The 27,424-nt window shown below is 43.2% G+C and overlaps 1 protein-coding gene across 1 annotated transcript in view; it reads right to left on the bottom strand.

The window, feature by feature from the left end:
- ADARB2 (adenosine deaminase RNA specific B2 (inactive)) overlaps positions 1-27,424 on the bottom strand; it is a 327,010-nt gene that overhangs the window by 14,927 nt on the left and 284,659 nt on the right. Inside the window, exons 6-7 of the mRNA XM_052806329.1 lie at positions 26,139-26,290; positions 8,664-8,832 (exon numbers count right to left, since the gene is read on the bottom strand). Coding sequence (XP_052662289.1) covers positions 8,664-8,832; positions 26,139-26,290 — 321 coding nt within the window. The remainder of the gene's footprint in view (positions 1-8,663; positions 8,833-26,138; positions 26,291-27,424) is intronic.

The raw sequence follows: 27,424 nt of genomic DNA, 5'->3' as shown, positions 1-27,424 counted from the left end.
GACTGTACCAGAACCAGGCAGCATCCTATGGTAGGAAGGGCAGAGAAATCAGAAAAGGTGCTGACACCAAGGAGGCAATATTCGATGGGGACTGCTTGCCAGGTCTTCTTGAGCAATGCCAAGGCTGCTGTCCACCGTGGTGGTGGTGGAGAAACGGGATGAGGGTGATGGCACTGCCACCTGTGTGCTGGCCACTTCCCAGTTTTAGCAGCATCCATTCAGAGAAGTGGGATGAAAAAGCAGAGAAGGAGCTTTGCTTTCAAGTCTCGCCCAGGTTCAGCAAAGTGTTTGGCCAGTTGTTTCTTTCTGGAAAGCAGCTCTGAGCATGCGCATGAGTCTGACTAAGACAGCACAAGTCCTGGGAAAAGAGGGGTCCTGTGCTGAGCTGGCCAGAACAAGGTCCTTGCACTGCTGCTCTTGTCCTTCAGAGCACAGTAAAAGCACATTAATGATGAGGGAAATTTTTGGTTACTCATTCTGCTTCTGTTCTGTGGATAAAAAGACCTAGCTTGGAGGGCAGCCAGTTCAGTATTTTGCATAAACAATAGATTTAACTGACAAATATTTGGGGGAAGGTCTTTTATCCCGTGGATTGTTCATCCCTTGACCAACACACATGGCTAATGTACTGACTTGGTCCTTTGATATCTGAACATCTATGGGATTATTTGTAGGTAGATGATAGGGAAAGATCTGTCTGAGCAACAGTGAAACTATCAATAAGGGTGTTCATTTTTGAAGGAGCTATTTCTCTGTAGCCTAATTTAGATCCATGAAAGTAGCTGTGTTCCCATCTGTAACAAAGTGCTCTCTTCAAATGTGGCTTTTCAAAATAAAATTATTATTCAGAGCAATGCAGTGTTACATTTTGGGTCCTCAATATATCAAAGTGACTTTCCTCGCTATGAGGAAATATGCTGGATCATTCTGAATTTTCCTAATTGTGCAAGATTTTAAGGGCTGTTTTCAAGGGCACGCATCTCTCTAATAACTTATATGCTGTGTGCTTTGTAATAACCCTTCCAATAAAGTGAAAATCAACCCACTGCTCCCTTAGTCACAGATCTTATTCAAAAAACCCCAAATCTTCAGCAAGCAGGATCAATAAAACCAAATGTCTCTCCTTTTCACTTAAATATGGGAGCTTTTGGTGCTTTAAATGGAAGGAAAGTATACCCTTCCTTTTGTTCAAACAGCAGATATTACTGCACTGTTTACAAAGACAAAATCCCGCGTCCGGTTTTCAATATAGATAATCCTTGAATAAATATATTTTTGCCTGTTTGTCAATCACAGAAATGCCAGTGACGATCTGGGAGGCATCCCAGAGCAGGCAGCCTTTCTTTAATTAAACGTCATGCTCCCCTGGCCCCAGACGCAGGGCGGGCCGGGGACGAGCCCCCGCAGAGCCCCCATGCAGGTCCCACGCTCCCGGCAGCCCGGGACCACCGGCGAGGTGTGCAGGGAAATGTGTCCCCAAGTCATAACCACATCACAGACTCCACACCTGCATGCTGTAGCATCATCTCACCACACCAAGTTGGTTGCGGTTCCTCCCTGGGACCAAAAGAAATATGGATGATAAAAATACTGAGGAAGGGGCTTGGGGGCAAATCGGTGGGGATGCAAAGAGCTGCAGCCTCGCTCAGGTCAGCATGTGGCTCCTCGCCCATTGCTGAGACGTGGTGTGACACCTGGAGTCCCTTTGCCGAGTATTTCCAGCATCGGTTTGCACATAGCATTACTCAAAGCCGAATGCTGACACGCTCCTGCCCTCAAACCCCTTCGAAACTGAGATGTGGAGAAATTCACATGATGCTTCAAAACATCTCAGGGAGCTGTGTCCACCTGCCATTGAAGCTTGGTGAGACTGAAGTGTCTCTTCAGGACCTTTGGAAACCTCGCCCCTTAAAAAGCACTGCTGATGAATTTCAAAGCTTATTTTGTTAAGGCTTTACACTTTTTTTTGGTCATTATTAAGAGCTTTAAGTCTTACCTGCTTGGCATGTTGTTAACCTCCTGTACCACAGTTTCTATTACCAATATTTCCAGCTATGCTTCACACAGTATAAATTGTTATTCATGGTGGCCTGTGCTCAGCAGAACACCTGTGGTGTTCCTATTTATATGACCATTTAGCTATTATTGGTTTGGAAACTGGAACTAGTGCATTAGTTTTTGATCTGTATTTTAACAGTAGGTGGTTTATATATGTTTTCTGGAACATACCTTGTGGTGAAAGATCGAAATTGAAATCTCAGTCACACAGAAAGGGGTTAAGAGAGAGAATTACAAATCATGTGCACAAATCATCTCTAATTGAAGATCTGGCTGTGTTAACTGACTTTCATTTACATTAATGTGCAGCCTTTGAAGTAGCTTTTCTTAAGAGTTACCTTGTCAGGCTCAGTCTTCTGTTAACAATGGCGCTGGTCGACAGGCTAACACTAAAATAGATCTAAGAATGCGAATTTCTAACACTGACTTTTAGTCTTGCATTTTTATATGCTACCTTTAAATACAGCTTAATGTGCTCAAATCATCTTGTAAAATGCTACTTCAGACTCCCACTGCTAAATCCTGAAACAGTGCCTTAAGACTATGTTACCTTGCAATACTCTGAACATATTCTCAACAAAGATTTCTTCCTATCCTCTAGCTCGTGGGCCCAAATAATCCACAAACCTTAGCCATGGGGCAAGAATAGACAGTCAATGCTGTAATGCAAAGTTTGGAGGTCCTTTGTTACTGTTTGTGTCATTTTACAGGTGAGGTATAATCTAGATGTTCAGGGTCTTATTTAACCTCTGGGCTTAATGTCACTGTTTTTGTGAAGTACAAGGAAATGGATGACCATTAACCTGGTGGCAAGAAAATGCACAGTCTTTTAAAGGTGACCTTTTGAGAAGCAGTAGTAAGAAAACAACTCTAAGGCCAGAGCTTATGAAACAAACACTGAATTGTGGCTTTTATTTGCTGTATAAAGACAGTGGTTGTGCGGGTTGCTCCCTCCAAATCCTGCAACCTGCAAAGTATGTTCCTCAAGCCTGTACCCTGCAAGGGGACTTCTGAAAGAGGGCAAGTACCACAGCTCATGCATTTGCAAGTAAGTCTATACACTATTAATGTGTGTAGATGCAAGTTTGATGCACAGAATACTGGCATCTCTCCAAAGTAAATACATCAGCTAGATATCCAGTGAGTGTGAACGTGCTCTGCCCTGGCCATAGCGTAAGGTCTCCAGTCCCCTTGCTAAGGCCTATAAAGGAAGAGGGTTTGGGGGAAGAGCAGTGAACTGCATAACTCTGTCTCTAATGGAACACCCAGATGAGAACTAATTTTTAAAATAAACCTTAGTTTTGAATGCTTGGACCAAGATCCTCAAAATAATTTGCACACACGTGGTAGTGGAGGTGTATAGGACCTGGGAATGTCTGTTTATGCTAAGGGTCTGCTGTGCTGTGGAGCTCCATGGTGGCCTCCTCCACGTGCTCCCGGCACTATTGCACTGCTCTACCAAACCACAGGCAATGCCAATCGTTAAACCTTTCTGTGCGGCTATTCACGGAAGAGCACCCTGCTGTTTTGGGTAGGTTGATGCTGAGAGAAATAATTGCTCCAGTTTCTCTGAATGGAAGAAGAAGGGACCCAGGTGCTGGTGGTGAGATGTATAAGCTTGGTGAGCTCAGAGCATAGAATAGGAAACTTTTTCAGAAGGGATGTATGTGTTGCCAAATCAGGGGCATGGTGGGCCTAGGGGATGAGCCATGGTAGAAGGAGACTGGCCTGAAGCTCAGACAGTGTCCCCATGAGTCAGAGGACAAAGCGTATGGAAGGGAAGGTGGTTTCTGTACTCTGTGGCAGACTCTGAATTTCTCCTGCAAGTCTATGCAGATGAGTGATGGCCTTGAGTAAGAGAAATCCATAGTTCTTTCATATTTTGTCCAGTCTTTCATATTTCTTCTGCTGTAGGAGTAAGAAGTAGACATTTGGAAATTCTTATTTTATACATGTATGCATTTGGTTGTGTGAACTATCAATCGCCTGCAAATCTGGCATATACGTACACACTTTGTGCGCTGTGGGAAGCCATCAGTGTTGTGCAGCGGAGAGGAAAGGCTCAGCGCTGGGCTGGCTTTGCACAGCTGGAGACCATGTCACTGAAGGGGACACAAACAGAGAGCCGGTGTCCCTGAGGCCCCAGGGCACCAAGGGGGTGCTGAAAATCCCACCCCTACAGCTGGTAGGAACCTGGGCACCTCTCAGTCCTCACTGGTCTGAACATTTCTGAGGGTCTGAGACAGAATTTCCTGCTGAACTTTCCTAATGTTTGGTTATTGCATTCAGATCCTCAAAGAGGAGCTGAACTCCAGAGATATCCTTGTTTTTTACCTAAATGTGTGTGCTTGTGTGTGCGTGCGCATGCCTGTGTGTGGATGTGTATTTATATGTCATTTTCCTTCAAGCATTTGTTTGCTCCTGAACAGCGACTGCAGAGACTCCCACCAGCAGCAGCATTAACTTGGCACTGACCTTCTAATAAGCAAAGGTACGACCTGCTCTTGGGTCCAGCCTTAGTGTGAGAAAGGGAGATGAAAAGAGGTTTAATTTGGCCCATTGTATGAATGGGTTTGCTGTCACAAAAAGCCTAAATTCTCTTAGGGCTGTGATGTCTCTGTTGACATAAAGTTCTTAATATAAGTCATGATTAGCATCAAAAAAATGTTAAATAATGCAATTTTTTCCCCAAACAGCCGATCATTTTCAAAATTATTTTGCTCATGATATTGCTGCTTTTTCACAAGTGTATACAGTGTACATTACAGAGGAAAATGAAGGTCAAAATCTTAGGTGTTAGTGTAATTAATGAACTATGGTTCTAAAGAACGTGGTTTAATCCTAAAGTCTATGGCATTGAGAGGCTGAACTCACTTCAGCTGCACTGTGAGACTCACAGAAGTTGTGAGTGTAAAAGCTAACACTCTCTTAGGGTGGGTTATTTGGGGATTCACAGAGCCCAAACTTTAAATTTGCACATATAAATGCATAGTTTTTAAAGCCAGAAGGAACCACCAAGATCTAGTCTGACCTCCTTTATAATTCAGTTGCAGAATTTCACCTCGTAATTCCCTGCCTGAGCCAAATAACATGAGTATTCATCCAGAAGTGTTTGTGCTTTAATTCAGTAAGGGAATAGGTATGATACCAGGCTGTTTATCCTGCAATCTCAACACAGCCACAGAGCCCAAATAATGCATACCAAGCATCAAATCCTCTCAAACTTGTGGTGATAGTAATAAAAATTGCTAAATGCCTTTGAATAACAAATAAATCTGATTAAACCACTCTCTGCTTATGGCTATCCTGTGAGCAAGAAAGAACATAAACCGTTAGATACATGATTTATAGAATATTATTCACTTTTCTGAGTAACTCTCTCCATTCTTGGGTCTTTGATATTCTGATAGCAATGTCCTTTGCAAATAATGCAAAATGATGTATATTTTAGCAGCTACTGGCTAGGTTCTCAAGAGGAAACATTCTCTAATAGCCCAGTGCTCCTGAGGGGCTTTTACAAGCAATAAAATCCAAAGTATACAAGGCAGATTTTTGTCAAATCTTGCTTACACAAACAGCTTCAGAGACCTTTGTTCTCATTGCAAGACAAGTCCAGATGATGTGCAACTAGATTCCTGCATCCTGCAGACATTTAAAGACTCAACTGTCTATGTGGTAGAGCAAATATTTGGAGTCTGAAGTGTGGCACAAAACCCACCTACCTACTGATCTCTTCAGTGGGGGCAGGAGCGGGGAAAGGGCCCTCACACAGTAATCTCCTTGTCTACTGAACTCCTTTCCTGCCTGTACTTTCTACAGCCAGAGGCGAAGAAGGCAGAAAACAGCCCTGTATATGCTGAAACAAAGATCAGGTGAAGAAATCTTTGATTTCTCCCCTTTACCGGTGAGGATAATAAGGATAAAAATTGATCATAGATTATATTTAATGTGGTAAACTGAAATTTGGGATAAAGTTTATTGAAGATACCATATCCAAACCTCTTCTCACCACTCTTTGCCAAGCTCTACATAAAATTTGTAGCAGCTAAAAATCTCCAGCAATGTTTTCACTGGTGGCCAGCCCTGATGGTACTGCTTATTTTCTGCCATGCAAGAGATTTTTTTTTTTTAACGTTTCCTGTGTTATTGGTGCTTTGTTTTCACTAGCACTGTGATTCCCAAACTAGAACTTATGAACCTAACTGAAGTTATACCACAAATATATGTAATTAGGAGCCTGGTGGAAATAAAATTGCAGAACCAGGTCTCACAATGTGACCGTGAGAGAGAAAGGAAGGGAAAGGCATGACCTCCAAGTGCAGCCAGGGTTGTGAACATCTGTAGATAGCCTTGGGCACTCTCTCCAGAAGCTTTCAAACCCTTCACTGCAGTATGTGCCACGTCGATGCCCCCAGCACTCTCTGGACTCCATTTGGCTTTCTCGGTTTCCCTTGTGAAGGTTTTGTTTGTTTTTTTTTCATTCAACTCCATGCTCTCTACTTTATTAACTTTTAATTTTTCTCCTCAAAATCCATGTTTGGGCCCCTCTTGTCTGGTTTCCATCAATTCTAGTTACTGGAGCTGCCTGCACCAGACCCACAAATAACCTCTTCCTCTTCTATGATCATTTCCCATCTCCATCCTTCCCCTTTATTAGGAATGACCATTCCCTCTTCCTTGTAACCTTCATTGATTTCTGAATCTCTGTGCTTTCTTGACCTTTTCTCTTCATCTGCTAATTCAGCAGTTGTTCTATCCATTTTCTCTGTACCAGAGCTCTTGACCTGACCAAGAAGTCCACAGTGCTTGGAAGTGTCCAAACTTCTGAAGCATTTGTAGTGCCACAACACTACCACCATTCCTACAAACATTGCTTTTTCCACCCCTTTTCTCAGTCTCTTTTCTAACTGTCCCGTACTGGTGAGAGTAAACATTTGCTGTTCAAAGCAGGGAATAATGATTGCTGATTTTTTTTTTCTAGGAAAATCCCATGCCCATTTGAGTTACCATGCAAATAAATAATAAAAATTGCAGTAATTCATATGATATTGCAATAATAATATCAAAGATGAGAGCTGCAAGACGTTTTTTATCCTGGAAAAACTTTCTGGTAGATTCTTTTTTTCTTCACAGACTTTAATGCTGTTTAGATATGTGGCAACAAGGAAAGGATTCACTGACAGTGCTTAGCAGATGTGCTTGGAGAAAACCCAACTTCTGAGACTGTGCTTTACACTCAACATCCCCATCAATAGCAAATGTAATACTGTTTGCAAAGCTGATATTTAATTCATCGGTTAATGACATTCAAAACCAGAGTGCGCAATATTTCCATTCTTAGATGTAAATTTGTTTAGTTTTTTGAGTCCATATGAGTCTGAATTTGGAAAACCCAACAGCATCTAAAAAGAGTGTAGGAGATCCACTGAAAACAGTTTGGGTTTTTTGTTATCTCTTTATGAATAAATGAAAACATTATAGCAGAAGTTGCTCTTTATCCCTCATACAAAGACAACAGTTGTGATGATTACACTTAGCAGAGGGCGGATTTTGTGAGTCTGTTAGTATTTCCATTTGCTAGTTCAGTCATACATTTTTCTGCCAAAATGGCAGGCTTTGCTAAGCTACAGACTAATTTAACTTCAGTAGGTCATCTGGTTAAAGCTAAGAGCAGAATTTATGCATTTGCATCAAACAAAAGCTTTATGTTTTTTTGAAAGATTATGTTTATGTTGGCCTTTAATAATTGGGCCAAATTCTTGACTGGTGTAATTTAACTGAGTTCTTATGCATGATATTCCAGCAGAGCATTTGATCATAACGTTTACATTTTTATAACTATAATGTAATGTATTTTACATGTAGAGCTGCATCTATAGCTAATGCACATAATAGATATATAATTATGAACATAAGTATACATGCGCGTATAGATATATACTAATAGCATAATAAGTATGCATCTAAATGCACACAGTTTGTTTTCAGTTTGTGATAGACATCATTTGCTATTAGTTAATGCCCTAAATTGAGAATGGTGAATGTGTTTACAGTTTATGTGCCACCATGGAATAATTATGAAATATTTATTATATGGCAATTATTCTACATAAATATATGTTGTATTTACAAGACAGAGCAGAAAGCCACGGAGTGGGCTGTGACATGGAAGTTCTGCAATGACATTCAAAATAGTAGAACTATTCCTAGCAGCTTTTAGGGCACTTTATCCAATAGGGTGCAGACAAGCTAAGTTTATCTGCATGATGGTTGGCTTGCAAGTTTTGGGGTAAATGATCCAATAAGAGCAGAGTGGATGTATTTTATTTGCACACTGAAATTCTATTGGCAAAAATGCTGCAAAAACGGTTTGTATTTTTGTCACACTGTAAAAAGCAACTAACGACCCATGGAGAATTTGGGAAAATGTCCTATTTACATTCCATCCTATTTATATGGTCTGTTTTTGCATACAAAGGAGGTCTTTGTTTCCACAGGATTTGTCAACACCTGCTAGTTATTCCCTACCAGCAACCATAGTCCTCTGTGGCATCAAACTTCTTTTCCATATGCAAAGAGTTTTGCGATGTATATACATCAGGTACCTGGCAATTTTGTCTGTACAGGACATGGTGATGAGCTGTTCTCCCAGCAACACGCCGTCCCACGTCTGAGCTGCGTTATGACACCGGACAGGTATGGTTCCTTCTCCAGACTCAATCTTTGTTCGGAGGTGCCCATGGTATTTTCTCACTATGTGCTTGCTGCTGTTCACTGGGCAAAATAAACACAAGAATGGCAATAATTATATGTTTTTAGAAAGAACCTGAGAGGATGCCATAGTTTGCATTTGCGGAACCTTCTGTGGAGGTCCTTTAAATTGGATGCAAAATTAGATGAGATTACAGCCCAAGAAAGAAGCACAGTGGAGAAAAGTATGTGCTCCCTAGCATGGTTTTATTTTCAGATCAATCAAAACTTTCACACAGCACACACTGGGCTCATGTTCATGTTCTCATTCCCTTACATATTTAAAAAGAACAGAGGTGCTCTGTTTTTGAAAGAAGCAGTACAGTTTCTTGTTTTTAACCCATGCTTAAAGGATTGAGCTGTGTCAGGGGTATATTTGGAAAACCTTGATTCAATGAGTGTTATCAAAGACTCACCTGTGTGACGCAGTCCAGTCTAATACACTAGTGTGATATTCAGTGGCATTTTCTGAATAATTTCAGAACTGAGTTTTTGGTTTGTTATCACAAAATTTCACTGAAAATTCTCAGAAGCTGAAGTTTTATACTCTAGATGAAAAGCAAATCAAAACTTGCCAGTTATTCATTGCTTGCTTAAATTCCCTCTGTAGTCTCCCTGAAATGAGGTACCCTCCTGCCTTATGTCATACCGATAGCTTTTATGCAATTGCCATCTGTCACTTCAGTGATATTATATATTTAAGTGGAAGGCAGCTGCCTTTGGGGTGGTGCAGGGCAAGCAGCTAATTCACTTGTCCTGTGCTGCAATGAACTTAACTGAGACCTGCAGCTACACGGTAAGTGCAGAAGATAATGACATTTCTAAAGTACTTCAGCTTCATTTTTGTGAAAAGAGAAAAACTGAAGTTCATTATCAAAATCACTCTTACCCTCTTTATACAGTTACTTTACCCCTGTGTATTTTGGTTGTAAAAGAACAGCTAAGGAACAGCAAGGAAACCCTCTGGGTCTGCTCGCTGTCTTACCCTCAGAGGGTTTCACTGGAGGATGCCTTCTCTGTGAAGCAGACCTTACACAGTTTCCCTCTAGCTCAAAGGAACATGATGGCCTTTGCTTTCAAGGAAGAGGAGTGTTGCTTCTACAGACATGAGGCCTTTGCCCATCTTTCCAACTGTCCTGTGTATTGTTCGATGGCCTGCCCCTCAGTTGGACCAGAAGACTTCTGCTTGTGAAGGTGATGCTCCTCAGCAGGCTGCGGGGCTGCCTGGGTTCCTGGCACTGGTAACAGCGGGGTATCACAGGCTGTGGAGCTGATCGAACCTCTGGCCGTGAGCAGCTGGCTCCATGCAGGCTCCCCAGCCACCCGCTCTCTCCCTCTGTCATTTTTTACCCTCTTTGCTTTGTATGAATGTTTTCTGTGCTGCAAGCTCTGGTGGAAGCAATTGATTGACTTTGGCTGCTGCCAATGGATGGTTTACAAAAAGGGAATGGGAAAATAAATTGCTTCAGCCCATTGGGATTAGCGGAGGTAGCAAACACGTGTAGAACAACAGAGTCAGCTGTGACCTGCCAGCAGACGGGCGGCTGAGCCCCCACCGATCATTCCTTCATTTCCTTCCTGCTTTTTTAAAATTTAAGGTGGGCATGTGTGTGCCAGCAGCAGGCTGGACCAGGTATCAATTGGATTGACTGGCCGTGGTTGAAACCAATTCCCACCCAAAACCAGGCTCCATCATATCCGAAATGTTTACAAATACTGTAGGGTTTGTTTGTGCTGCTTCGGGAACTGAGTTTGGGGGAGAGCGGTTATTGCACTGCCATCCCCATCAGCAGCGGTGTTCCAGTGGGGGCTGTGGGGGGGTGCTTGTGCCCAGCTGTCACAGAGCACCTTACAAACTGAGACACTGCAGTAACCACCAGACTTGGAGTATTGTGACTTCTCAAACTTCAGTTCTGAGGGAAACTGGGAAAAGCCAATGGACAAATAAAAAATTCAATAAGCAAAAATGCCAAAGTCTCAGAAACGTCTCAGATCCCTCTCCCCTCACCTTGCTAAGCTGTGCCAACACGCATTTTCATGGCCATGTGTGCTGATCCCATGTACACCCCTTTTGTTTGGGATGCCTCCTGCAGCATTGTTCAGAGGATGCTCTTTGGATGGGATTAGCTATCTGGGAACTGGTCCATATTTTTCTTGGGACTCTGCAGGGAAACTAATTTTTTAAAAAACTTCAAGCAGTGGTGAGCAGCATTTTTTATTATTAAACAACAGAGTTGTGGGGAAGGTACCATGAAATTTGGACAACAAAAGGAGAAAGTGATCACTTCTGCTTAGCAAACACATCTCACTGAGCAACAGCAAGAAATGTATAGCAGAACCACTTTGCCTTCGTCTGCACACACTGAGAACTGATGGCACAGCAGAGCTAGACCTCTGCCAGGGAAGCAGTGAAGAGTGACTGGAGAGACTATTGCTGTTTCTGCTGGTAGAAAGTTTGACTTTAAGCAAATCAGTTCTGTTTTCCTAAGCTTTCCCGCAGGTATAATGAAGATAATGATGCTTCCTTCTTCTGCAAATTCATTTAAAGGTACTGCTCAAAAACTATTTATGAAAAACAGATGCTATCCTTTCAATAAAGATCTACTACAGGAGTCCACCTGCTGGAAATCCCCCAGGACAAAATGAATTTTTACTGTTTTTTTTCATCTTTTTTTTTTTTAGAAGAATATTTTCTGTTGCTACACCTTTCTCTCTCCATTTCCCATCTCTTCCTACATTCCTCTCACTTTCTCAGCTCCCGCTCTGACCCTCCCCTGTAGGTGCACTGGTCTCCTAGATTGCTCACTTTTTCAGGCAGTTCACCATGTTGATACGCCTACATTTTGCATACATGTGAAGGGACATGTAACTGCTAGGGAATTTTAGTGACTGCATGACAAGACACGCAGCCCTTCATTTATGTGACTTTGATTTCAGTATGTAAATATTACCTAGCGAGGGGCAAAGCATCCCACAATGTGCTGACAGAGATAAGGAGCCAGTTCAGGGGAAGAAAAAGCAGCAGCCCTGCAAACAACTGTTGAGCACTTGGGCAATTTAAGCATAGGCCAACAGTTATGGGGGGAGAGGGATCTGAAATAGTTCTGTGAGTTTGGGGGGTCTTCTTATTTGATTTTTTTATTTCTTTATTTGATCTTCTCAGTTTCCCTCAGGACCAAAGGAAGTACAAAGGCCAAAGTACTCCATGTCTGGTTGTTATTGTAGCATCTCAGCCCTGGCCTGCAGGTACCAGAAACTGAATAACAAAGTTTTTAAAAGCATCCAGGAAGTGTGTGCAAGTGCACAGATCATCTCAGTTTCCAAATGCTCATATTAACTCGGCCCACATGTCACACTTTGCTCCCCGTAATGCGGGCTCTACCCAGGGTGCAGCCAAGCAGACGGCATTAGCTGATAGGATTCAGGCAGCTGTGGCCAGTGTACGCTTACCCTGGGATACACTTCCACAGCACTGATAAGGGGTTTTAGCTGCTCAACTGCTATTAAATTCAACGGCTAGGGTGTGACTAAAACCCTGTGCTGTACTGCCTGTCTCAGGCTGCTCACATTACTTGGATAGCCGCACACATGCTCCAAAAGATGATCTGTAGCATTTATATAAAATACTAATAACCCCAACCTCTGAATACTTTCAGATTGACAATGATTAAATAAATCCAGATCTGCAACTGGAACACACTTAGTGGTTTTTTTAGCATGTCATTAAGTAGTGCAGGAGGATATAAATATTGAACAAAGAAAAAGATGAGGCTCCATGTGTTTTGCACTGAAGCTGCAGACAGACTCTAGCATATAAGCTGCTTGCCAGCAGTAAAAAATGCAGTCCACTTGCTGGCACAGCCTGCTATGGATCATTTTAAAGCAGTCTCAGAGATATATTTATTTATGCAACTTGAAGTCACAAACTACAGCCTACTGCTGTTCTGCTGTTCAGTATGATCAAAGCATCAGTGACTATGAGCATTTCTGATCTTTGCTGTGCTGGTTCTCCAACTGCTTAATCTCAACTAATTGCAGGGGAGAAGGCGTCTGAGGATGCCTCTTCAACCAGAACAAAATGTCAATTCAAACCGGAATTGGAAAGGACAAATTTAAAAATCATTTGGAGTGGATTTATGATGTGTGCTACACTCAGATCTGGAAATTACTCCTGAGAGTTTCTAAGATAAAAAGGTGCTGGATTATTAATTATTGGATTATAAATTTACACAGGTGCTTTTCATTTAAAATCAGTGAAACCCACTGATTTCAAGCCTTGCCCCTTATTTGCATATTTTCTCCAGGACCAGTTCTGGCTCAAATGGTAATGAAAAAAGCCACTCCATATTTATTATTTAGTTGAAGAGTGAAGGGGAAATGGACGGTGATTAAACAGAATCACACGAGTAAGGCTCTGTCTGAAATTTTGCATGACTGCCTCAGAGATTCATTTTCTATTTCCTTGCTTCAGTGGAGGCTGTTCTCTCCTCATGAAGGAAGAAATAAAACAGCCTATCTTGCATTTTTTCAGTGCTGGACCCTCCATTCATCAGCATGGTTATAAAGCTTCCTTAGAGCAGTTTGAAACAAAGGGGTGGACAGAGAAGTGTTAACATCTGACTGCCTTTTTATTTTGATGGTTAGTAGAGATGCATTTTCCTCAAGCAGATGCTGAATAAATGTACAATATTACTATTTCTGAACGTGTTGAAGTGAGCATCATGGCACACGGAATGCTTTGGATGTGTCTTTTTTGCTGGGTGGGGTGGCTGGCCAGATAAATCTCTGCTGCGCTCTGCTTTAGTGACCAGCAGAGAGCGAGGCTAAAATGCAGTGGGCCAGTTTTGAAAGCAAGAAACTTTAGGCATATTCTGAAACAAGTCTGGATTTAGGAAAAAAGAATAGGTCTCCTCACAACTTGCAAAGCTGAATTGTGGCTTCTGAGGGTAGGATTCATCACACCGAGGGCTAGGCAGGTAAAAGCAGTGGTCTTGTCTAAGGGTCTATGGAGCTGCCTCTGTGGTGAGTGCAGGGATGAATCCTTCCCAGGAGGGAACACAAGCACCTGGCTTGCATGGGTTAAAAGTATGTTGAGATGAATCCCATAAAGTTGAGATATGACTTTTAAATATAGGCCAGACGGCCTATTGCATCTGAATGCAGCCCCAGGGGAGATCTGCTCACTCCCAGAGCCATGTAGCGCCTATGGCGTTGTGGCAGAGTTCAGTTCAGATCTGGGGTCTGGACCATATCATTAAGCCCTATATACAAATCTGAACACTGAATATATATTTTATCTGAGAAGGTTACAAAACCTGGGACACCTGTAATTTGTGGTACTGAAATTAACATTTGAAATTGAACTTCTTTACCTTTTCCCTCCTCCCTACATCTTTCCTGGCTGAAATCCTGGCTTTGGACAGCAATCAGATATACCATGACCTGATAAAAGATGTTACCTTCAGCATGTTATTCTTTCTCCTCATCATTAATCTTCAAATAACATTTTTTGATCGTTCTACTTCTTCCATAATTTTTCATCTGCCAATAGTTTCAAGTGATGTACAGACAAGGTGTGAAAGCAAAGGTAATTTGCCCATTCATAGGTTATCTATATGTGGCATTCAATCCAGAAGAAGAATCAGTGATGAGAAAAACTTGAAGTTTGAATCCAAAAGAACAGAAAGGCAAAGACTGCATTATTTGGCCTTATCTGTTTTAAGTACATATTAATTAAACTGATTTTTGGTTTGAGCTGCAGTGTTAGAGACAGTAACTGTAGGAAGGGTGTAAGAATGGTACTTCACCATATTAAAGTTCATCACATTAAAGTTCATCACTGAGTGTTTTAATGAAAACTCTTCATTTTGGTCCATCAAAATGCCTCCAGATATGATCACTGAAGGGCAAAATTTCATCTGTTCAGGTGACATAGCACTTTTACAAAGACTTTTTATTATTTTTGTAGAATAATATGAAATATGTTGAAAGCTCATCTTAGGGATGCAAGAATACCTTTATGAAACTAACTGCTAGAGCAGAGAATGGCACTCTAACACATGAAACTCATTTTGCCATCAGACTAACTTGTAAGCAAGCCCTGGTCTCTTAACATGCTTTAATCCCTTGGGACAAAAAAAAAAAAAAAATCTGAGAAATAAATCAAAGTATGTACCCTACTGTCCTGGTTTCGGCTGGGATAGAGTTAATTGTTTTCCTAGTAGCTGGTACAGTGCTATGTTTTTGAGTTTGGTATGAGAAGAATGTTGATAACACACTGATGTTTTAGTTGTTGCTAAGTAGTGTTTATACTAAGTCAAGAATTTTTCAGCTTCTCATGCCCAGCCAGCAAGAAGGCTGGAGAGGCACAAGAAGGTGGGAGGGGACATAACCAGGACAGCTGACCCAAACTGGCCAAAGGGGTATTCCATACCGTGTGACGTCACATCTAGTATAGAAACTGGGGGGAGTGGAGGTGGGGGGATCGCCACTCAGGGACTAACTGGGCATTGATTGGCAGGTGGTGAGCAATTGCACTGTGCATCACTTGCATATTCCGATCCTTTTATTATTACTATTGTCATTTTATTACTGTTACCATTATCATTATTAGTTTCTTCTTTTCTGTTCTATTAAACTGTTCTTAACTCAACACACAAGTTTTACTTTTTTTTCGATTCCCTCCCCCATCCCACTGGGTGGGGGCGAAGTGAGCGGGCGGCTGCGTGGTGCTTAGCTGCTGACTGGGGTTAAACCACGACACCTACAAACTGGTTTTCTGTAATGTCTGTCTTTGAGGAACCCCTGGGATCAAAATGTGAGTAACTAGTTAAAATTCTCCTTAAAACAATTTGTTGGCAACAAAGTCATGCACCGTTTCCTCTGAGAGTTACAAATAACTGTTCCAGGCAAGGGGGAATGAGAAGTACTAGGTCAGGCATGGGGAGAGATCCTTCATGCCACCTAAAAACCCAGGCTGCAGACTCCAGCCTGCTCTGGGATAGTATGTTAAAGCCAAAAGCACAAGATTTATCAGTGGAATTAAGATTCTGTGCATGTGGCAATCAAGGAAAGTACAACTCAGACACTTCAAGATTATTATTTTTAATTACTAATTGCTCCTCTCATCTAAAATCAGATATGCAATGCTGTTGCTTTGGAAGCACAGCTGCTCCCGCAGAGCAAAGTCTAGAGACCTGGCAAAGGGCTGCGCTAGTGCTGTGAACTCCGTGGTGGAGAGAACTTCTGCCTCTGAAGCCTTTGTGAGCCTTGTCACCAGTCACAGAGGCACATTAGCTGGTCTCCAGCAATGATCAGCTCATCTTTGACAGTGTGGGGAGCTGCTGCTGGTGCCCAGGTCAGTGGCCGAGCAAAACCAGGGCAGTAGCTAGAGGCTGCATGTGGAGAGCGAGATGCTACATCAGTTGGAGGCCAGTGGGGACCAGTTGTTCACCTACATCCTAAGCTATGCATCATTGTATCTTCTTCTATTTTCTTTTTTTTTTTTTTTAATGAAAAATGTTTTCATTAGGCTAGGCTTTGTCTTTTAAATATACTTTGTGTGAAAAATTGTCAACATCACTGGAATTGCCCATTTGGTGACAATTCTCTCCCCTGCCATGTTTTAATCAAAAAGTTTACACAAACACAAAAGGAACATTATTCATCATAACCTTCTTTCTTTTATCAACAAAACATGTTGTTATGCATGTGGTTTTGGGATGTTTGTTGTTGTTTGGAAATTGAAATCTTCAAGAGTGATTTAAGAAAAATGTTGTGAAAGAAGTCAGCAAAATACGAAAACAGAAAATGAACCCCATGAGACAGAAACAACAGAAATCTTCAATAATATTGACAGATACTCAGCCCCCCGTAACTGGTATGAGCCTAGAGAGGCTATGGTTCCTGCTGTATCACCAGACATACCCTAGTTCAACTTCAGCTTCTGGAGCTGTGGATGGAAATTACTGAGTAAAGTCCTACGATCTCTGGCTGGAGAAATTCAGTCTAGATCATCAGGAAATCGTCCCTGTTGGCCTTAAAAATCTATGGATTGTAATTACAAAATTATTCTGAATAATGATATAATAGTGCTTAGAACATATAGTGCCTTCCATTTTAATATCCTACCCTGAGCTTTAATTACCCTTTTGCAAAGTTGTGACAGCTGGATACCTTTTATTGCCATTTTACAGGTATGGAAATAGAAATGACCAGAGTAAGGTGAGTTGCTCAAGGCTAGCTAGAGAAGTACCAGCAAAGTCATGGTTAGAATTGAATTGTTTGTCATTCTTATGCAGCTGTCTTCAGATAAGACTCTAAGAAACTTCCTAGGAGTCTAAAGACTTTCAAAAGTCCCACAGAGATCTTAACTGGACCTGGAGTTGCCTGAAAAGCTTTATAAAACTCAGCTCATGAGCTTTACCTGTGACTCCCACTCAGTGGAAGCATAAATTAGACCAAATTAGATCCAAGTGGGTGTAGTTTTTGCCCACAGGGATTTTTCCCAACTATGTTTTGATTTGTTCCACCCCAAATATGTGTTGCAATTAGGCACATATCTCTAGCAGGGTATGGGGTGTTGGGGGTGGAACTGGGGCAGCCATCGCCAGGAGCAGGAGGTCTCTTTGTGCCTGCTTCAGGGGACCTTGGAGAAGCTCAGGCATTATTATTCCCTGGGCTGGACAAATTCGGGGACAAACAGCTTTTCTTGGTGAAATTTTCTACTACTATTCTGAAAGCTCCTCAGCCATGGCCTTTTGCTGAGTAATGTAGCCTTTTTATGACATCTGAACATTGCGTCCAAATGCAGTGTTTTACAAAGCCGCAAAACCCATAACAAAGCAGAATCAATAAATACAGTGCAATTCCCTTTGGCGATTCAAGCATTCTGTTAAAATTAGGATCTGATTATGGCTGTGGAAACCTGTTTTCCTGAATCCTAACAAACACATTTTGCTTTACACGAAAGCTTTTGAAAGCTGTGGCCAATGCTGGCTTTGAGCAATCCATAGTTTCCAGCATATTCTTTCTATTTTCCCAGACAGACGCACACTGCGCTGACACATCCTGAAACAACAAAACCCAAATAAGCAAAAGCAACCAAGAAAATCACAAGGAGAGGGAATTGGGGCATTTTCAATGCATTGTCAAAGCCAAAGAGTTTTCTCATGGCGTATCAATTCTGACAAAGTTTTATAGCAGAGACTGAAGAAAGGGAGCTCTCCAGCTCAGCTGATAGTGAATTCACTGGAGCTCTGATCCAGGACTTGGGAAATACAGGTTCAAATTCTTCTTTGAGTCTAAGTGGCCTTGAATGAAAAACCTCACCCTGAACTAGGCATGGAAGGAAATGAAGTAGGGGTTTTTTTCTACCCATTATTAGTGTGCTGCTGACCAGGAGACATGAAAAATACAGGATGTGATCCCACTTTAACACAATTATTTTATTTCAAAAATTTGCCTGACTGGTTTTGATTTCTTTCCAGCCAGTCAGTACTTTGAGACTTGAAAGTTGTCCATGAAGTGAAGCGGTTATTCACTAGTCAGCTTTAGCAAAACTCCACTGGAAACCTAACTACCCAGCCTGGCAGAGATTAATAACAAAATATGAAGCAATAGCAAACTTTCACAGGTTGATTAATTGGCACTGAAAGCTTTAGGACTTCCAACGTAGCCAAACAAGAGCCTCTTTCAGAGGTGCATTCTGGGGTCAAGCATAATAGCAGCAATAAAACCATGAGTACTTTCACAATCTCAACACACTTTCTAAGCCTGGACATCACTAGTTTCTCTGTCAGGTTTAGGGGCTAGAGCTGACCCTAGGGATTGGCAAAAGGTTTAGCATGGCAGGCTGTGTAGGGCATCAGACCTCTTCTTTGGATTACCAAAACCGATGGGATTTCCAGCAGCCAGAACATCCGGGCCATGTATTCTCAGACCCTCTGGCACTGCTGCTGTGTCTGAGCAATGGGTCCACCTGAGCATGGAGATGCGACAGCTGCTGCTTCTACAGCTTTTCCCTCAGGCGGTGTCAGAAGGGCTGCAAGGTTCACAGCAAAGGGCTTGGGCCAGTCCCTGCCTCTGCTCCTTCTGGTTCCCCCGACATGAGTCTTTCTTCTTCTCTCTCCTCCATTCTCTCCCTCCCCTGCAGCCCTTGAGGAGCAGAGAGTGAGTAGGAGATGCTGGGGGAGGAAAAGCTTCTTGCAGCACTGGAGATGGGTCAAACCAGTGCCTGCAGGTCCTGTGCGGGTGCTGTGCATTGGAAGAAGGACAGGAACTCCACTCATCCCAAATCTTTCCAGAGTCTCCCCACCCCTCACAGGCCTTATGTTGCTATTTCTTGCTCACTCCCCCCATCAAAGCTGAACATCACAGATCCCCTCCCCCGCCAAACTTTCCCGTCCTCACCATGGCCGTCCTGTCCCAGGGTCCCACTGATCCCTCCCAGCCACACTTCCTTCTCCTGAAGTCCCTTTGCCCACCTTCCCCAGAAGAAGGGTCCCCCACAGTCCCAGCATGGACTTACGTTGGATGTTGGGGAGAAATCTTTGAACTGGCTACACGCAGCACCACCTCCACACCCGGGAAGCCCTGAGCTAAATCAGAGCACTGCTCAGACCTGCAGTGCTCGGGGCGACAGAGCAAAACTACACCTGGGCTGGGCTCTGCTCTCATCTTTGCCCATCCCAGCCAGGAGCACACTTCACTTCTGCTCCCAGCTACAGGTGATATGTGTAAGTGATGGAGAGAATTAACCAGAGGGGACAGTCCTGTGACCGTGCTTTCCCTACCAAGTTAACTTAAGTGAAAGCAGCCAGACTCTGAAACAGCATTTCAGCAGCCTGGGAGGATGGAGTTAGAAAACAGGGCAATTACATAGAAAACCAATGACTGCTAACAGTGCTGAGCAGGGATGTAAGTTCCTTGACAGACCAGCTTTTAGTTAACTGTAGAAAGTCTTTGCATTTCTTCTGTATTTACTTTGGTAAATTGAGGCTGTGTCAATGGCACAAGAAGGAAAGGGCCATCGCTTCAACAGGACTTGATCTCAAAGGAGGCTGACAAAGGGTGCTGTGCTCACACCCTGAACCCAAACCTTTTGGATCCATCCCAGTCCAGTCTTAGTGAAATGAAAGGACAATTTCCCCTCACCTTCTTTAATAACCAGTTCCCTAGTCCCTGAAGTAATCCAACAGCCTCATGCTGTGTCTGCAATTTCTGCAGCATCCTTTACATGACAAAGCAATCTCGGCTGACCACAATAAGTCATCCAGTGCTAGGATTATTTCTCCCAAGGCAGTGTTCAGTGCTACAGCCTACAGTGTTGCATGCATTTTTTTTCTTTCGTGTTACTTCTGGGCATGGCTCTCTATGATAATTTTGTTCTGAGGTCCCCCCAAGGTACTGTTCTGCTCAGTCATATGAAAAATAGGAAAAAAATGCACCTTCTTCCCAGTTCCACAGACAGGCCATTCATCAGCATAAAATCAACTTTACAACCTAGGAGTAGGCTGCTCCATGCACTGACTAGCTACGAATTTCCAATATGGTCTCCCAAGCTGCAGCAGGCCAGCAGCCACAACAGAGCGGTATGATATCTGAGAGCACTTGTACAATGGAAACAAATAATAGTGTCCAAGCCCAAGGGATGGCCTGTGGTTACCCTTGATTTTTGTAACAGGGGCAGTATATTGATCTGTTAGGACCTGCATTTTCTTGTAGTTACAGATATCTAATTTCTTTTCAGATCACTGAGTTATTTAGATGGTTCTTGAAATGCTTTCCCCCCCTTAACGTCTACTCACAAGAACAGAATTTGTCCATTTAAACAAAACATGGGATTGGCAGAAGGAAGGCAGAGATTTCTTCCCCTCATACATCCAATAACATTCACCAGACCCAATGCTCTTGGGAGGGATTTTAGCCCAGCTGGCACTGTAAGCATCCTCATTGTATTTGCATCCTGCTACCTGCCTGCTGGACACTGAATGCAGAGCTCTGTGGTTGACTGTCCTGACAGTCACAGGGGATCATTTGTGTCCATCTCTTGGCCTTAGACGGCCTCTGTTTGAAGTTGGCCCTCTCCAGCCACTCTGCTCAGGATAGGACTTCCAGGGACTGCTGATACTATCTGGGTCAGCCACATCTGAACACAGACTGCTGAGTCGCAGTGTGAGCAGGGCAACCCTTCAAGGCAGCCTGAGATTTGGAGGTTAACTGAGAACATTTTATCTGAGAATGGGATGTAAAATCCAGCAGCCAGACTCACAGGCAGGGAAAGCACAGAGTGAAAGCACACTTGAAGTCGAGAGCACAAACTTGTCTTTCTGGGTACTGTTCAGTTCCCCAACTTCTCTGAAAACTGCAGTGCACATCTCCCCATCACATCACCTACCAAGGCAATGATCCAGCTCACGTGGTTGCAAGTGGATCCTGTTTAGATGAGAGCTCTGTCAAATGTGTGTGCATGAGAGCTTCAGCACAGCTGTAGGTTAATAGACAAGCAGGAGGAAGACCCCATGTGGAGCAGATGCAATGGTGTGTTTCAGACCTAAAGGGAGCGGGGGATAAAACAGGAGCTGGGCTATCAAGGAGTCAATGGTACAAGGCAATACAGCATGTTAGCAAGAGATAGAAAAGCAACCCAGGGGAGAAGAATGGAGAAAAGCCCTGGGGCAGATTCTGTTTGTCTCTGGCAATCTATATAGTAAAAAAAGGGAGAGTGCATCTCTAGTGGAAAGATGGACAATGAGGTAAAATTCTGCCAGGGAAGGAGGAGTGGAGAAGTGGAGGATTTATTAGCTCAATTTTTTAAGCAATTCATTTTGTTTTTCAAGAGGCTCTTAAAAAAAAAAGCCAATGTGTCAAGAAGCCCTAAATTAGCTAGGAAGGCACTTTAGCAAATCAAGGGCTTGATTATTCTGTGGTTTGCCCTAGATTCAGGAGAAGGTGTAAAATATGCAACAAATATTACAGGGCTAGCTGCCCCCATGGCTGCAGCTCCACCTCATGAGCTGGAGTGTGTGTGGTGTAATAGAAAACATAGAATCATAGAATAGTTTGGGTTGGAAGGGACCTTTAAAGGTCATCTAGTCCAACCCCCTGCAGTGAGCAGGGACATCTTCAACTAGATCAGGTTGCTCAGACCCCCCCTCCAACCAGACCTTGAATGTTTCCAGGGATGGGGCACCTACAGCCTCTCTGGGCAACCTGTTCCAGTGTTTCACCACCCTCATGGTAAAAAATTTCTTCCTTACATTTAGTCTGAATCTACCCTCTTTTAGTTTAAAGCCATTATCCCTTTTATTGCAACAGGCCCTGCTAGAAAGTCTATCCCCGTCTTTCTTATAAGCCCCCTTTAAGTACTGAAAGGCTGCAATAAGGTCTCCCCAGAGCCTTCTCTTCTCCAGGCTGAACAACCTCAACTCTCTCAGCCTGTCTTCATAGGAGAGGCATTCCATCCCTCTGACCATTTTTGTGGCCCTCCTCTGGATCCACTCCAACAGGTCCATGTCTTTCCTGTGCTGAGGACTCCAGAGCTGGACCTACTGAGTACTCCATGTGGGTTTTCACCAGAGCAGAGTAGAGCATCAGCCCCCTTGAAACCTCCAGGAAACCCATGTTAACTTGTGCTGCAATACTGCCCTCAGGAGAAGTCAGAAATCCAGGTATACCTTGCTTGGATGTACATAAAGGGAGAAGGTACAGAAAAGGAGACGTTGTCTTAGGCTCCCTGACCTAAAGCACTGAACTGAAGCAGGAGCAGAAGCTGAGTGTGTGAAGGAGCAATTAGAGAGTGGTAAGGACACTGGGAACATGCTGCCTCTTCACCATACAGCTGTGCTACAACCTTGTGGGTGACCTTGGAGACTGGCTAGAGAGAAGGAGCCAGGACAAACCCATAAAAATGCTCACAACTGTCTGAAACCCCTCTGGCATTTCCCAGCCTCCTATTCCTGCAACACCACCGACCCTGGCTCGTCTCCTCTCCCGCTGTCGCCTGTTCTTGCGCCTCTCCCCTCAGCCTCCTCCCCTACTCTCTTGGATTGTACAGCCTCCCCCAAAGATTCAACTTCACTTGAATCCCCCTGTAAGCTCTTCCAGCCTCCTGACCTACGCGCACCAAAAAGCAGTTAGAAAACCCTCCATGCTGAGAGCAGCCCTGGTCCAGCTGGATCTTGCCTCTCTTTTAGATCTGCCTAAGGATGTATCAACAAACAAGTCAGCTCACCTCTGATCCAAGAAGGGCATCATTGCAAATCAAAGTGGGATTTTATCTGTTTGTCCCAAATCTCTTAGGTTTCTGCATGAACGTGGCATGGGTGTGGGCTCTCTGGACCTCTCCTCTGCATTGCAGCTGTTCACATGAACCACGGTAAGGTCAGATTTTTGCACATGCCACTAACTTGATGCCCTGCACTACCGAGTAAGAAGTAAACGGGGTTTCAAGTGCATGCTAGCTTATCTCCTCCCTTACCAGAACAAAGCTCATAAGAAGGAAATGTGAGACCTCCCTGAGGGTGCTGGGAAGACACGGTGGATAATAGGAAATTTTTGGAAGGAGATTTGAGAAGTGGATTTTACTCACTCCCTATATTGATAAAGGCTTATCATATTCCTTCGCAAAACCAGAAACCACATGGCGAGACACTGGTTTTAAATGTTAATGCATCTTTAGAGAATAATCAGTAACGTTTGATGGCTTGCACTAGCTCTAGGAGAGGCTTCTTTGTTGTTTAAGAAATGAAACAGCATTCATCTGGAGTTTCTTGTCATTACTGGATGAAAGAAAGGTTATTTCTTTAGTAAAAAAAAAAAAAGAAAAGAGAAGATCTGAATGATAAACATTATAAAATGCTTATCTTCCCAGATGTCTCTGGGATAATGTGAGCTAAAAGGAAATGCTTATCTCACTGAAGGACAGCTTTTGGCAACATGGTTTTTTTACACAGTGCTAAATTATTTTAAGAGCACAGGACAAAGGTAGAAGGATCTGCTTAAAAGAGTGAATTACAAATTAGATGTAGTGCCCCTCCAAGTCCCACTACTGAATCACTGTGTAACCTTGGGTAAGCCACACAGCCCTTTCTGCCTCAGCATCAGGACACTAATCGGTGTAATAACCAACATGAAAAGTATTTTTTTGACTTCCTACAAGTTTACCGTATGTGTCAGGTGTTGCGTGATTATGTATTTTTAAACACAGCTTCCTATATGTACCGTTATCTAAAGAAGCATTCCCTCATTAGCTGGTGGATTCATGTGTTTTTTGAAGCAACCCAGGAGCCAAGTACGGTTCACCTCCAGGGCTGGGTTCAGCTGCATATCAATAGGCAGCACTGGCTGTCAGCTGCCCAAAGCACCCGCTTCCTTATGCATGAAAGAGCAGAATGCATCCTGGACAGCTTTCGGTTGTTCTCAAGAATGGATCAAATTTTAAAAATAATTACAGATTTTGATGCTTCTGTTTCTGATGTCAAGTAAAGGGTGCCCCAGGAAGCCTGCCTTCTGGAAAACATAAGGGCCTTTAACAAAATATAAAGCCTTTTTAGATATCTCTTGATACACACATAAAGTGGGATGCCAAAAATCACTATTCATTTTTGATATTCATAGGCACTTTTTTATTTTTAATTTTGTTTTTAAGATGATGCTATGTCTCCTCATTTTGTTACCTCATCAGGAATTTGTCAATTTGCTGTTTGCCTTTTAAACATTTACTTGCTTTTCTTCATTTTATAAACCCTGCTGACAGAATGTAGAAATCATGTCAGGTAAGGAAGGGTATTTCCTTCCTGAATAGGTGCATTCTGCTTTCTCGCCCCAGCAAGCTGCTGTTTCACAGATGACAAAAAGATTCCAGTCTGGGGAGAATAATACCTAATCGTTAATAAATAACTTGTACAAATAAGAACCAGGAGTGAAAACTACTGTCTGATGGATTTGCCTGTGAGGAAGTTAGGTCGTTGTGTGACCTTGGATGATTAATTTTACATTATAGTATCTATGCTTTCTCCTCCATCCATTCTTGTGTCTTGCCTGCTTCACATTCAAGGTAGTCAGGGCAAGGACTATTTCTCATTATATATATGTACATTTAGCAGCCAGCACTATGGGTATTACAGCACTGTAAAATGCATGTATGAGAAGCAATACCTAGGGGCAGAGATAAGAGTGCACCTGGTGCATCGTGCATTTGATCACGGGTTGACAGACACATGTGATAACAAGCCATGGACCTCTCGAGTCCCCTGTTCTTTGTTGGGGGCATTCCCTGTGGCTTGGCAGGGGCAAAGCTGGTGCAGTGGGAACACAACAAGGACGTGCCTCTGTGATGGCAGGGCGATGGCAGGGCAATGACAGGGACATGCATGTTTGGAGGGGTGACAAGATCAGAGTGCTGGGTCATGTGCTGGAGATGGGATATCTTTTCATGGACAACAAGCTCTGCAGGTCTGTTGGTGGCACACACTGGCTCAAGACCTGATTTGTTTACCTCACTTGCAAGATCACCTCTAGAGGAGAAATCCCTGGAAAATCATGTTTCTGCTTAAATGCCATAGGTATGGGCGCAGGGACTCCAAGGCTGGCCTGGTAGACTCCCTCTAGCCCATCTGCCAAGCAGTGACCATGCAGTTGATTTAACATAGGCAGGATGGCCTGGGAAGGATCCTTTCCAGAAGGGTCTGGACATTATTCGCTGCAAGGGCAGGTGATATCTGGAGAGAGTCTGACCTTCAACCAACACTACAGATGTGCGATATCATATCATATCATCTCTCTAATTCAGACTCCAGCCGCTGCAGCCTGGACAGCTCAGGTTTAGTGTAAATGCAGCCCTTCCACCCGTATGTACTGCCTGAACCCTGAGAAAAGTCTACGCATCCCCAGCTAGAGTCCTGATCCTCTGGTCCAGCCCATGACCTGGCTTCAGGGATCTCTTTGATTATGGGGACCCTTCCCAAGGCATTTATTTACTGTTGGGGTTGCATTTCCTAGCAGGAAATGCAGGCTACTGGGGACATATTCCCTAGCAAAGCCACTGAGCCTCAGGCACGCAGAGCAGCCTCCCACTGCCTTGCCCAGCTCTAATTTTCCCTGCACACCTTTGTCCAGTACACGGGACCAAGCACCAGTTGCACAGACACACACACGTCACACAGCCCGTAATGTTTCTGCTCTCAAGAGAAACATTTTCTGCAAGCAAACAAAGAAAGAAAGGACTGATCTTAAAAAAAAAAAAAAAAGAAAAGAAAAGAAAAGAAAAGAAAAGAAAAGAAAAGACCCACGCAAAGGGGAAAAAGGAGAGGGAAAAATTTTTTTCTTACAGTCAGTTGTGATTTCATAGGGGGAGTTGAGGCGTGCGTCTCCGCAGGGTGAAGTGCTCACGTACAGATGGAACAGGATGTTCTCCCGCAGCCTGTAGCCTCCCTCTTTTAATCGCACAAAGATTGATCGCTCCCAGTCTTCTCGCCGTTTGCTATGATCACAAAAGAGGTTCCAGGTCATTTGTTACATGCCAAATCAGAAACATTTCTGCTCTTTCTCTCTCTGTTTTTCTCCCTCTGTTTGTTTGTTTTTATTAGCACCTGGCATCATATATTTCGCCTAGTGACAAGAGAAAAACAATAAGCTTCTCCAAGTGAAGAAATGTGTGAAAGGGGTCAAAACTGTCAAAGTGCTTTTGGCTTGCTTACCTAGAATATATTCTAATGATAAAACGTGTGGATTTTTGAAGGGTAACTCTCCTTCTTCACATGCACAGATGCATAAACACATTGATTTTAAAGAGGTTCTGGTGCATGAAAGAAGGAAAAGTTCTCTTAGGCTCCCGTGAGCAAATCGGCTCTGCTCATCACAATGCCTAGGCACGTGTTTAAATCCCATTAACATCACTGCAACCAAGATGTGCGTTTATATGCTCCACTGAAAAGGCCCTCTAATGAAGCACCCGGATTTTACGACCCCTGCCAACCCTCCCGGCTCCCCAGGCGTTGCTTTTCTTCCCCCTTCAACCAGAGCCACCTACGAGTGCTCCATCTAAGCCAGCAGTGTCCTCTTGGTCACTTGGCATTTTTGGAAATCAGAAGCCATCCTGAGAGGCGAGGACAAAACTTGTGCAGGCTTTTCTCAGCTGAGTTGAAAGAGATACTTATTAAGACGAAGCTTTTATCTTCGCAGTGGTTCAGCAGCTAGATGGGGACACAGCACACATATTCCATTAGCAACAGCTGCCCGGGAGGCCAAACCCTCCCAGTCCTGCCGTTTGCAGCAATAGCTCGCATTAAGGCTGTGCTGCTGTGCGGTCCCTCAGATGATTTACATTTGGGAAGATATGGGTGAATTCTCTGACAAGCAGCTGCCTCTAATAAGTACATTTGGGTGATGGTCATGATTATAATTTTGAAGGTGAAAATGTGATTAGTGAAATTGTAATGAGACTCCCTTCCGTCTGATGCCCTGGTCCTCCCCTCAGAAACTCAAGGGCCTTTTTTCAGGAATATCTCTGAACAGGAAGGCACCTGCAGGTAATGATTTTCCTAGGAGGCTCTTAATAAGCCAGAATCCTACCCATTTAATTCACTATAGGACAGCCCATTAACCAAGGCGATTT

The sequence above is a fragment of the Harpia harpyja genome, chromosome 1 (assembly GCF_026419915.1).
Source record: "Harpia harpyja isolate bHarHar1 chromosome 1, bHarHar1 primary haplotype, whole genome shotgun sequence".
In the NCBI taxonomy this organism is placed as follows: domain Eukaryota; kingdom Metazoa; phylum Chordata; class Aves; order Accipitriformes; family Accipitridae; genus Harpia; species Harpia harpyja.
Note: the sequence above shows the minus strand (reverse complement) of the source record. Positions and strands in the feature narration are given on the sequence as shown.